General features: G+C 42.0%; 1 protein-coding gene across 1 annotated transcript in view; it reads right to left on the bottom strand.

Annotated features, from left to right (window-relative positions):
- Window positions 1-13,732, bottom strand: part of Slc4a4 (solute carrier family 4 member 4) — a 426,516-nt gene that overhangs the window by 395,810 nt on the left and 16,974 nt on the right. Inside the window, exon 2 of the mRNA XM_060381236.1 lies at window positions 9,372-9,434. Coding sequence (XP_060237219.1) covers window positions 9,372-9,385 — 14 coding nt within the window. The 5' untranslated portion in view covers window positions 9,386-9,434. The remainder of the gene's footprint in view (window positions 1-9,371; window positions 9,435-13,732) is intronic.

The following is a 13,732-nucleotide window of genomic DNA, read 5'->3' as shown; positions in this document are numbered from 1 at the left end:
ACTACGATGGAGCAGCTGAGAGTGGCCATTGTCACAGTAAATTCTACCAGAGTGGACGCAGGACTAGCCACAGGATTATCAACATGGATTGCTGCAGCCATGAATCATCTGAAGGAATGGGCGGGCATGGGAGTGTTAGCAGGCCTTCTGGTGTTGGTCTCCTTGGTTTGCCTGTGGTATATATGCAAGATTAGAGTCTCACAACAGTGTGATGCAGCCATGATCATTCAGGCCTTTACAGCCATTGAAGCAGGACATTCTCCCCAAGCATGGTTGGATACCATAAAAAGCTAAAATGATACGCTCAGGATGCGAGGCTAAGCACTGCACTCAGGGTCAGCCGCTTTGGACCCAGAGAAGAGCATGTCTGATTGCATGCGGGTTGATGCCCCAGGTCCCGCCTCTGAGAAAAAGGTATCGGACGGGTCTGATGCTCTTTGGGTGGATGACACCTAAATGAACATCTGTACAAAGTCCCAATTTATTTCTAATATCAGAGATCAGACCTCTACTCTTGCCTGATGCGTCTAAAACAAAAAGGGGGAACTGTAGAGAGCTGCGGAATGCTATGCCTTAAAGATGGAGCTGGTTTCCGCCTTCCACCTTCCCGATGGTGAGTGCTCTCTGTCACGAACAACTCCACATTTGGCTTAGGCCGAGGATCTGGCTTGCTTCCATGTATGTGGACCTATCTGCATTGCCCCCGTGGCACGCCTGGGTTGGCTACCCAGGCTATTTAAGCTGTGGGCTGGCTTTCCCCGGGGTCTGAGGATTGTTCAATGTTCCTGAATAAACTGCATTGAAAAAAAAAAAAAAAAAGAGCACTTGCTGCTCTTTCAGGCTCAGTTCCCGGCATCCACATCAGGTGGCTCAGGCCTGTCTGCAAGTCCAGCTGATGCCTCTGGACTCTGTGGGTGGCTACAATCCTGTGTACAAATCTGTCTGCTGATCAACACCCTCATACACGTACTTAACACAATTAAAGACTCTTCTGTTTGAAAAAGCCCAGGTCTGTGGCACCTAGACATCACTCCATTGAACAAATGCCTCGGAAGTATCACCTCGGAAGTTTTTTGAAAACACACATTTCCAGAATGGAGTTCCTATTGATTCTGTTGATTCAGTCGCTAAGTATGAGATCCAGGTGTCTGAAGTTTAGTGAGCCCTGAAGGTCAGTCTGTTTTTGAGAATCAAAACTTTGACCTCCTTCGGAGACAACATGTGATTGTGTGATTCTAAGAAGAAACCCATTTTGATACGTCATATATAATCTGCCCACTGTCTTTCTCCCATTGCTATGTTTACTTTCCTTCACGAATAGCTTCTGTTTTATCCCCTCATTGCCATCATCAAGTTTAACTTCTTTTTCTTCAGGAGACATTGTGTAAAATTACTTTGGGATCTTATTAAAATTCAAGCTAATTAACCTGACCATATTTATTTTCACACTCAGATAATACAAGCAATTCATGAGAGACGCAGAACTTCAGACACAAGGGAAGTTAAGATGCCTCTGACGCAAATAGAGGCATTAGAAAAAGGATTATTGGACAGTTTCAAACTAACTGCTACTCTTCCCTGTTACTGTAGCTGATCTCCCAATGTTATGTTTTGTTTTTCATTAGGGGAAAGGAGCTGTTTGAAGACATTACAGAAACTCAGTACCACGGCAGCCAGGGTGGAAGAAGACAGTGTCATCTTGCCAATGCAATTGGGGTTTTTATTCATCTGTAAAATGAGGTGCCTGTAGAGCGAGCTCTCTCAACTCCCTTCTTACTTGAAACTGCCAACAGTCCATGGATGTTAAGAAATTTACTTCTGATGAATGTGCAAAATTAGCAGGCACCCTCAGACAGAAGCATGATGTGACTTTTAAAAAGAAGTGAAGGTTTCTGGGCCAAATAGGGTGAATTGTTGCCCAGATTTCTCTCGGTACTGAGGGGTTTTCTAGGTTACAGAGTTGACAGTGCTAAAAACTGCATTGTGCAAGGCCACCCAAGGCCACTGGGCATCCTACAGAAAGAGGCTGAGTTCACAAAGTATAAATGAGAAGTTTTTAATGTTGTAAATACAGTTTATCTCTTTACACACTGAGAGGTGATTTAGAATTCCATGCTGATGGGACATAAAAAAAAGTTACTTCTAAACTTTTACATGCGTGTGTGTGTGTGTGTGTGTGTGTGTGTGTGTTCTGGGGACCAAGACCAAGACCTTCCACATGGTAGACAAGTGTCCTTCCACTGAGCTATATCCTCGGCCTTTTTATTCTCTTTTTTTTTTTAATTTTCTATCATAGTTCTCACTAGTTACCCAGCTGGCCCTGAACTCATGCTGTAGCCCAGACAGACTTTAAATATTTCCCCTTCCTTAACCTCCCAAATACTTTGTTGCCTCTGCTATCCAAATACTTCCAAACTTCTGAAGTATTCTAGTCATGGTTAGGAGATTAAATCTGAGAATAAAAGGCTGGAGCACTTGAGAAGGAATGGAGAGAGATCCCTTCATTAGAAAGGAACCTGAGTGAGGGTGTTCTTGTACATAAAATTGGATAATGGCAGTACTTCGAACTGAAAAGCCTATCGGGAACCCAATTGTTTTAAAAGAATCTAGTGTCTCCCAAACAGAGCCAACCACATACAAACACACAAATCCAGTTGACCTTTTCTACAGTAAACACCATTTTATGTAGCAATTATACCTAGCACCTACTAACACGAAGGATGCTGTGAAGCTTAAAGCGCACAGTGATGAGAGAAGTCTTGGAAACTGAGTGAGAGGCATCAGTATCCTTTCTTCCCCAAATAATAGTTGCACCAGGATGAGTGATGTATCAGTGCTGGAGCTCCAGTTGGTTAAGCTTTGCAGCTTCCAGGGCTGGGTGATTAAACTGTTATCAATTCTGACCAATCCCAGCCCGGCCTGTCCTCCTCACACCCATCTGCTAGCACGCAGCTGTGCATGCGTTCCCAGAGGCAAGGTCCTCCAAGTTCCAGAAATCTCCTCTGATCATTGGTTCATGCTTCTAGTCTCAGAAAACCCAGCAAAGAAACAGCTGCCATTGTTGTTAAATCTTCTTTCATTGTATCAAGCCTTCCACCTCTCTGGAAGGTTTCCTGAGGCTCTGAAAGGCTGGGGCATCCCTGCTCCTTCCCCACCTTCTGCTGACCATTTAGATATGCAAGGACCATTCATAGAAAGGACCTAGACCTCCTGCCCAGATGTAGCCCATGGCAGCTCAAACTCCACATGAGTGCCCAAGTAAGGGGAACAGGGGCTTTCTCTGACATGAACTCGGTTGCCTGCTCTTTGATCACTTTCGATGTAGCATTGCCAGGCCACAGAAGAAGTGGATCCAGGCAGTCCTGATGAGACTTGATAAGCTAAGGGCAGATGGCAGGGGAGGAGAACTCCCCCTTTCAGTGGACTAGGGGAAGGGGATGGGGGGAAAGGGAGGGAGAGTTGGGTGGGAGAAGATGAGGGAGGGGGCTATAATTGGTATTTACAATAAGTAAATTGTAAAATAAATAAATAAATAAATAAATAAATAAATGTTAAAATAAAAAAGAACCGTGTCTGTGATGGAAAGTGAATATTGCTGTTACAATCAATGTGTTTGGCTTTGATTTCCCAGGGGCTCACATTTATGATGTTTTTTTGAATTTTAGAAGAGACATTAGACTTTGGAGTTTTGAACAGTGTTTAGACTTTTAAAGATTATGGGGGCATGATAAAGAGTAGATTATTATGATTTAAAAGTGATGCACTAGGATGTCATGTTGATAAGGGTTGGGCTGGTGACAGTTAATCTTGATTGTCAACTTGACAAGATTGTAATTGCCTAGAGAACAAACCTCACTTCCAAGGAAGTCTGGCTGGCTGCGGTACAAAGACCCTCCCCTCCCTAGGATTAAGTGATACCAGTCTGTGGACTGGGGTCACTCGCATTTGTTTCTCTCAGCTTCCTGGCAGAGCATGCACTGTGACTGGCTACTGGTCTTCCTGACATCTCTACCTACATGTACCATACCCTCAAAACATGAACTAAAATAAACCCTCCTCCCAAAGGTTGCTTTGTCTCTGCAAAAAGTGAAGTAACTAATAAAATCATCACATATGCCTAGGGGAGGGGCAGGTTCAGAAGAGACCAGAAGTTTACAGCTCAGACTGACTCCAAGCACAGAGACAAGCTGTACTGCCATGTAGCACATGCCTTTAACAATAGCACTTAGGAAGCCGACAGGAGAACCACGAGTTCAAGGTCAGCCTCGTCTACGGAATGAGTTTGAGGCCAGATTAAACTACACAGTGAGATTTAGTCTTTAAAATAAAATAAATTCAGCCAATTCAGGAGAAGGGCAAAACAAATCTGACTTTTCTTAGAGATGCCACAATATTATCTCAAACATCCGTGTTTCAACAAGAACAAAACACAAAGCACAGAAAGAAACAGGAAAATATGCTATGTTAAAAGAAAAGCAACAGCAACGACATGAGGACAAATCTGACAGGGGCATTTTAAAAGTTGCTTTAGGTTAGAGAGTGAAGCTCGGTGTTAGACTGTTTGGCCAGCGTGTGTCAGGTATAGATCTGGCTTGAACTCTAGGACCCCTAGAACACAAAAACACAACTGTCTCAAGGACAATGAAAGCAAGACACAGAGACATCAGGAAAATAACAGAAGTGTCAGTAAGGAGAAAGAAAAACCTCAGAACAATCGAGAATGAAATCTTGAACCAAAAGGGCTGGAATGAACAATTTACAGAAGAAATTTCCCAACAGAGTTGAACAGGAAGAAAACAAAATCTATGAATTCAAAATTAAGACAGGTGATAAAAGTTAAGTCTAAGCAGAAAAAAAAAATGATTGAACAAATAGAAAAGAGCATGGGGACCTGTGAGATATGATCAAGCAGACCAATGGACAGAGAAAGAGACAGAGAAAGAAAGAAAATGCAACAGAAATGGAAATTTGTAATTCCTTAAATTTGGTAAAAAAAATAAAATAAAATAAAATAAAAGCCTTCATTACAAACATCCAAGAGGTTTAACAAGCTCCAAGTAGAATGAACTCCCAAACTCCACACTGAGACACTGTGCAACCACACCTTCAAAGGACAAGGAAGCCTCAAAAAAATTATCAGACTGTTTCTCATCAGAAATCCAGTTTACCACAGCTGGGGAGACGGACGGCTCAGTGGGTAGAAGTGCTGGTAGGTAAGACTGATGACCTGCGTGCAGTGCCCACAGCCCACATAAAAGCCTGACGCAGTAGTATCCGTGATCTCAGGGTTGCGCAACAACACCGAAGAGTTTCCCAAAGGTGCCAGGAAGCCTGGCGGACACTGCACAGCAGAACAATAGAGACCCTGCCTCACAAGGCAGATGGGAGGACCAACTTTCAAAAGTTGTTCTATGATTCCCAGTTGTGCCCTGTACAAGAAACTCTCTGTATATTCAAAGATCCCAAAATACCTAGTGCAAGCAAATGGTAACCGAAGAGAAAAAAGAAGAAAATGGGCCAGGGAGACGGCTCAGCAGGGAAGCGCTCTTGCCTTGGATGACCTGAATTCTAGCCTGGGGTCTCACAGAGTGGACTGAGAACTAACTCCAGTGTGTGGCCCACATTCCCAGGCACACATATATGTGTGCACATGCGAATAAATAGATGGTTTCTAAAAAGAACGGCTGTCCTAATGTCACACAGAGATGGTGTAAGTCTGTGAAAGACTTTAATGTGTAGAGCCTGTTTTGTAAGGGTTAAGAGAATTCTGAGATCGTGATCACCGTACAATAATATAAATTTATTTAACATCCTCAAACTTTGCCCTTAAAATGATTAAGATGTCAAATTTCATGTTAAGCACATTTTGTTAGAATAAAAATTTGAAAGAATGCAAATATGTATTTGACTTATTCGTTGTCTAAGACAAAAAAATAGACAGCATTTTAGAGGTGGTGATTATGTTTGCAGATTCTGTAAGTTAACTTCTGTTCTGATTTATCAAAAGACTCAGTGACAAAAAGCCTGTTCCTACAACCAGTGAACTCATTTTAGCCCTTTTCTTGACTGACATTTCAGCCTGGGTTGCTGCTAGTGATTGCTTTAAAGATATGACCGCTAAATAAGACTGTGTAACAATCTCCTGTCAGCCACATTGGAAAGTTAATCCCAGCACTCGGGAGGCAGAGGCAGGAGTTCGAGGCCAACCTGGTCTACAGAATGAGTTCCAGGACAGCCAGGGCTACACAGAGAAATACTGTCTCAAAAAAGAAAGTGGGGGGAGGTAGGAAGGAATGAATTCTGATACCATTTACTTAAATTTATGATGTTTTGTTCATCATGGATTTTTGCTGTTGTTAACTTTCTTTCATTTCTAGCGTACCACAGTCACTAGTTCTTCTCTGTAGGGCCTCTCCTCACCCATCCTTGCAGCTCTTCTGCTCTCTGTCTGGACAGTGTCAGTGCTTTCCAGGTTTCTATTTCAGGTCTTCACTGTGAGCACACACCATCCACATCACCCTAGCTGCTTCTCTCATCTCCTGATCTCTCACTGCATTTCCCCACTTCACCCTCCAGTCACACTGTAGGAGAGAACAGTCCCCAAGTCTGACCCAACCCTCTAGAAGTTACCGATTCCTGCACTGCATTTGCAGAAAACTATTTTTCACATCCAGGGGAATGCTTTATTTTGCCAAATTTTCATATATGGATTCATCAAAGCCATTGCCTTGCATCTCTGAAGCTTACCTTGTAGCCTATGGTACAGGAAGAAAGAAAAAGTGACAGGAATCTCCCAAGACCTCCTTCTCATCTTCATTTCCACTGTCTCCTCCAGTCACTCACATGTGGCAACATTTCAACCTCACACTCTCCGCCAAGCCATTTTATTAAGTGGACTCTTTCCTTGAATCACTTCAAATTTCTCCTCTGTCCCTCAGCCTTGTACCTTCTCACACCTGTGCATAGCCCACAGTGCCCTTCTCTGGCATCTTGGTTGTAATAAGCTTCCCTTGCTGTGTGCAACTATAAATTCAATGGCATCTTGTCTTTTAAAGTTCTGTTATGCATTATTATTGTAACTACTCACTCTTTGTTTGTTTGTTTGTTTGTTTGTTTTTTCCCCACATTAGACGAGGGTGAGAGATAGCTTCATTTTGTTCTCTGTCATATATCCGGCTGTGACGTGGTACCCAGCACTCACCAGACCCCTGTTAAGTAATTAAATAATGGAGGGCAGCCAGTGAACTTTAAACACCATTCAAAGTTTACAGTCAATGGACAATTGAGCCGATAAACGAAAGGCAGCAGACAGAGAAATCTCACCTCCAGCCATGACTAGGAAGCAGCTAATTTGCAAGTCCCACCTTTTCTTAATCCTGGAGTCATAACCAAGTCCTGCTTGTGTAACAGGCAGAGAAGAGTCTGTTTGTTGGCTTAGCTATCTCAGGGCCTCCGGGCATCTTGGCAGACCCTACAGGGCCATCTGGCTTTTAGCATCGCCCCCTAAAGCTCATTTTTGCTCCTCTGTGATCAAATGCTTCGTCATTGATCTTTTCCAGGATGTGAGGCTGTACCTGCTGTTCGCTGGTTCTTGCATCTCATCAAAGAGTAAATACCAAATGCCTTTGCAAGCCCTATGTGGAAGAGGTTCAAGTTTTCCCAGTTCCAAAAGTGCACCATAAATATTTGGGAAGCCCTTCTCAACAGAGGCTCATAGCATTCTGAAATGCTTGTGCTCATGCAGTGAGTCAAAACAGCTCAAAAGGATCAGACTAGACAACAATTGAAGGGGGGAAAAATGCCCAAATCCCTTAGTTAAACAATAATCACTGTTTAACTTTCAACCTGTCTGTTGAACACTGTGGCTATATACAAAATAAAGGTCAACAGAACAAAGCTAATTAATGTACAGCTCAGCTCTGAGGAACTTCATTGAAGACTGTGGGAAAAGAAAAAGCCCTGGGCCTGGGAAAATGAGGACTCTCACACCAACTGGACACCGACTTTAGCACAGAACACTCAGCTTCCTGTCATCCCCTAAATTTGCTATGCAATATATAAGTTTAAAAATAAAACAAGACCTAGAGAATGCTGCCAACCACGCTGTGTGTGGTTAATAGCCCACTAGCATGGTGGAATCCACAACATTTCTTCTCCTTACACCTACAAAGAACTGAAACCCAGAAAGGTAAGAGGCAGGCTAGGAAATGAACACCATCTATAAAGTCATAAAAGCAGCCTTGGATATCATAGCATTGTAGAACGGCATGCAAGTATCCATGAAAGCCATTTTCTGCAGCATGGAAAGCATGTGCCCTGTTGATAGTGTGCTGGCCGGAATAGCTGTATATGCCCCATCCTGTCTGGGAGAGGATTCAGGCATGCCAGTCCCACACCACACAAGATCTTACAGCTACTGCGAGGACCTACCCAGCCCACTCTGGCTAACTAACCATCAATAGGCGAACCAGTGTGCACAGATGCAGGCCAGACGAGACACCCTGTTAATAGAGGATTTGATTCTCCAACTCCCCCAACCTGAGATGGAAAAACTCCCACCACATCTCGAGAGACTTGGCTCCAATCCTGTCTTTCCTTGTAATGTCCTATCCTGGGATTTTTCTTATAATGAAAAATCTACTAGGAAAATCTGTGTACTGAAAAGTATAATGAGAGATACATTTCAGATCTTTTTCCCACGGAGAACAGTTGCCAGCACCTGTGTGGTGGGTTTTTTTGTTTTGGTTTGTTTTTTTTTTTTTTTTTTTTTTTTTTTTTTTGACCAGTCTGGCTAATAGTTTGGTGCCAGCACCAACTGCTGGGTAGATCATCTAGTCAGCAGGACGGGGCTCACTGTTCCCTCGCTTGTGTGATTTTGGTTTTTGAACATTTAAAATTGCCAACAATCCCAAATGGTGTCTCATTACTTCTCTCCAGTTTTTTTTTCCTATTTGGGGATGAAAAACTATCATATTTGGACTAAATTTCGATAAGATACACAAATGACAAACCACTGTAAGACCAACTAGGAGTGTGCGTATAACGGATGAGGTAGAGACTTTTGTATCAAACCTCCAAGGGGAGTTGGTACATACATAACGCATCCCTGTACTACTATGTCCATGATCATCTTCAGGGAACCTAGATGACTTCCTGAACACCCAGCAGCATCACAAAGAGATTCTGGGAGCTTGAATGAACAGAAGGAGACTGGCACTGCTTACCAGTTCCGAACCAGGGTGGTGCACTTGCTTATAAACACAAAAGCTGCTTTTGTTTCCACCTGCTTATGGTTTAAATCTTCCTTAAGTAAAGACAAAGGGGGGGGGCACTCAAAAAGCAAGACTGTCGCGTAGAACTTTCTTACTTACAATAGGTCAAGCATTGGTGCTCAGGTTTGCAGCCAGAGGAGGTCACAAAGCAACTGTGGAGACCTGTGGACAGAAGGATAATGGTGTGAGGTACTTCAAACAACCTGAAGATCTTTCAGGGATACTTAAATCTAGATCGCAGTCTCGCCCTCCTTCCGTTCCCAGGTTCTAGTCTCAGGAGTCTATTTCCTGATTTCCTCTGCTTTTGTGGCTAATGTAGTTTAGTGCACAAGTTCCCATTCACGAGGAAAAAAAAAAAAGATCTGAAAATCAAAGATTTTAGCTTGGTATAGAAGAGCACGCCTTTAATACCAACACTCAGCAGAGGCTAGAGGATCTCTGTGAGTTGAGGCCAACCTGGTCCACATAGCGAGCTCCAGGACAGACCCTGTCTGTCTGCATAGTGAGACCCTGCTGCAAAAAATTAACTAATGAATGAAAATATCTTAGTTATCATTTTAATTTTTAGTTAGCATACAAAGCAATGGGTTTAATGGTGACATTTTCATATATATACAGATCATTACACTTTGTTTTTAACTTGCTTCTCCACCATATTTCCTTGTCCCCAAACTTGCTTTTACAGGTCTCCTGCTCCCTCATCTATCTGTCTGATGGCATATGGTCTATTACCTCCTCTTGTTCCCTCTTCTCCTTCCTAAAGAGGAAGAATGAAATGAAAATGTATGGGAGATTTGTCTCTGCAAACCTCTCCTTGTGAGAGTCTGCAAATGAGCTGGGCATGTGGTACATCCTGGCAGTCCCAGCACTTAGAAAGCAGAGCTAGCAGGATGGAGAGTTCAAAGCTAGCCTTGGCTACACAGTGAGGTAAAGGCTAGCCTGGTCTTTGGAAGATCCTGTCTCAAAAGAAAAAAAGTCTATAAATGTCTCTACTAAAAATGTAGAAATACAAATAACCATTTTCACATTTGTCAAAATGGAAGTTTTACTATAAGAAAAATGTATAGAGATCATAAAATACAAACCTGCTGAAACCCATCAACCATGAGTATTTCAACTCTATAAAAATAATTGATACTTAAAATGACTGTTTGACCAGAAATTATATTTGGAATGTCCTTGCCAGAGTTTCAGCTGAAACTTGCAATATCCTGTATCCCTGAATAAAAGTTTCTCTTGCAACAATGCTAGGTAGTTCCACATACAGTCAGTCCACTAATGGTCCCCAAAGACACAAAATACTACTGTGCAAGTGCAGTTGAAAGAAAGAGAGAGAGAGAGAGAGAGAGAGAGAGAGAGAGAGAGAGGAAGGAAGGAAGGAAGGAAGGAAGGAAGGAAGGAAGGAAGGAAGGAAGGAAAGAAGGAAGGAAGGAAGGAAGGAAGAGAAGCAAAGTTCATGTTGCTTAGTCTTTATTACAGATATATTTAGGAGAAGTCTACATGCTGTATATAAATATAGGAATAATCACAAAGCTGGTATTAGAAGAAAGGGGTATGCTATATTTCCCAAAGCCTACCTCTTTATAGTTCTGTTTCTGTGAAAGAAATGAAACTGAGAATACTCGGAGAATCATCCTATGAGCGGGCCATGGCCTCTCTGCTGCCTACGTGAGAATTTGGACCTTAACCAACACAGCCCCCTCAGTTCATCTGCAGGATTAATGCATTTTAGAGGCTTTGAAACTCTTTCCTCAATGGGAACAGTCTGCTGTGTAGATTCCCTTGTTTTCAGCATTCTCGCTTGGCCCCACTTCTTCCTGTATTGCTGGCTACGATTATCACAGTAACTATTTTGTCTTAGTAGAATCATTCAAAATAAACAATCTCTAATGCTATTTTTCTCAAGCTTGGGGGAAGCTACTCTGAGGAGCTTCTACTTTAGGTCATATCATTCTGCCTTCATCCCAAGTGCTTTACTAGCAAGAAACAAGCATTATCTCTTTCAGTTGCATCTATGTCTGTCTAACTAAGTAATAATATGAAATAAAGTATGAAACAGTTTTTACAAGAATGAAAATGAAGCCACTAAATCCCTCAAGCTACGAAGTCCTCCCACTGCAACTAATAACTGTCCCCCATCCTTTATTTATGCACATAAACTTTCACTTGCTAAAGGTCTTCCATTTAGGGGAACTTTTTATTGTCTGACTGTCTGTCTGTTTATTTGCTTGAGATAGGGTACCTCTATGCAACTTTGTCTAGCCAAGGGCTTGCTGTGCTGGTGGCCTGGAACTCAGAGATCTTGCTTCTTCCTCCTGAGTGCTGGGCTTAAACGCAGTCCAATGCCATACCCAGCTAAGTATTTGGGGTTTGAATAAAGACTTGGTTCTTTACATAGAGACTGAAGAGACCTCATGAAGGCCTCAGGTACAGTAAAACAGGCATATGAACAGACTGGTTTAAATTGTATTGAATGTCAGGGGAATCATTCGATTTATTCTTATACATTATATTTCAGGGTAATCCTTACAGCCCATTATTAATCATGACCTTAGGAGATGCTAACTAATGTAGAATGCACAATTCCCTTGAACTAATACAGAAATCTCAGTACATCAAGAAGTCCAGCTGGCTTGTGAAACAGGAGCTAGATAATTTCCAGCAGTCCCCTTCCCTTCTTTTCTTGAACACACACATACACAGGAGTGGAAGGTCAGTGGAGACAAAAGTAGATCCATGTGCAGGAGTGTGCCTTCCACTAAGCTAAGATCTATTTGTCATAACAAAGATGCTTTCCATATGCCTGGCATTGCAGGATAAGCCTTACACAATTATTTCGCTCAGCACTCAGGGTGACTCTATAGACTCTACATTAAAAACTCGAGACTCAGAGAGAGAATTTTTTATTTAAAATTTTTATATCATATATTTTGATCATGCCCCACCCCCAGAGACTCAGAGTTGGTTTGTTGTTGTTATTGTTTAGGGGTTAGAGAGAAATCTGTGCATCTGGAAAAGAGTGGTGGGTTCACATTCTTATCCCTAAGCCCCATACCATTGCTGTCCCTAAGCACTACATCTTTATCAACCCATTTTTTAAAAATCTTCTCTTCAGTCATTATTTCAGAGCTCATAACTGTGCCCTCTGTCTCCCTAAGCTGCTGTGGCTTTTATTTCAAATATCAATTCATTTCCTTCAACATCAGAGCCAAAGAATCGAACCATGGAGTGATCAGAATCAGTAACTAATAACGTAACTTTTTAAAGAGGTAATAAAGCAAAGGTTCCAAGGGAAGAGAACTTAAAGTTATCTATCTGGCTTATCACTGAAAACGGATATATTTCTTGGAGTGTAATCTCTTTTTCTAAGTCTCTGGTTTATGGGGGTGTGCAGGTATGAGCAATCCATGCGTGCCACAGAGCCTATGTAGAGATCAGGAGTCCACCTCTGTGCTTTGTTTTTCACCTTGCTTGAGACAAGGTCTTTGTTCTCTGGTGTGAGTGCCAGGCTGGCTGAGCTGGGGGCTCTGGGGACACTCTGTCTCTATCTCTCATGTGGTTGTAGGGACACTGAAGTTATAGATGTTGCTGCTATGTCTGACTTTACACGAGATTCCAGGGATCCAAACTCAAGTGCTCAGGTTTGAGCAGCGAGTGCTGTCCCCACTGAGCCATGCCCCTTGTCAAACACAGTCCTGATAGGAGTTGTAAATGGATGGATTAATTTAACATGTGAACATCAAAAAAAACTTAAAGTTTGAATGGAGAAATCAAGTTGGAGTATGTTGTTGGAGTATGTATGAATGATACCATGCATTTAAGTTTTAACTGCATGAAATAATGGTGCTTACTATGGATATACCCACTCAGGTAAAACATATTAAAGCACTGATGGGTGGGGGAAAGTCCACATTAGGGGATGAATCATTATTCATAGGGCAATTAGAGAGTTATGGCTCTAATAAGTAAACAAAGAACATTGTTAATTTAAAAATATTAAGGATGGCCCAGGGAGATGGTGCATGGTTAAGAGCACTGGCTGCTCTGGCAGAAGACCTGAATTCACTTCTCACCACCCACGTGGTGGCTCACAAGCATCCATAACTACAGTTCCATTCAAACATCTAAACTAAAACAAATAAATCTTAAAAATAAAAATACTAAGGAAAGACATTAAAAAGCTTCCTTTTATTAGATATAGGTGGTATTTATAGGGCATGAATTTCTTGGAAGTTTTCTTTCAACGTGTTTTCTTTCAATGCAATGTCTCTGATGTTTAATGGAGATAAATAGATGCATAGATAGATAGATAGATAGATAGATAGATAGATAGATAGATAGATCATACATATATACACACAAACATTCATGCTCACTGAGGAAAAGAAACAGAGCATGGAAAGAGGCTGGCAGTAGAGTCCTCCATGCTCACCACTGTCCACTCACTTTGTGAAGGAGGT

The sequence above is a fragment of the Meriones unguiculatus genome, chromosome 3 (genome assembly GCF_030254825.1).
Source record: "Meriones unguiculatus strain TT.TT164.6M chromosome 3, Bangor_MerUng_6.1, whole genome shotgun sequence".
NCBI lineage: Eukaryota > Metazoa > Chordata > Mammalia > Rodentia > Muridae > Meriones > Meriones unguiculatus.
The sequence above is the reverse complement of the archived record's forward strand: the minus strand, read 5'-3'. Positions and strand labels throughout refer to the sequence as shown.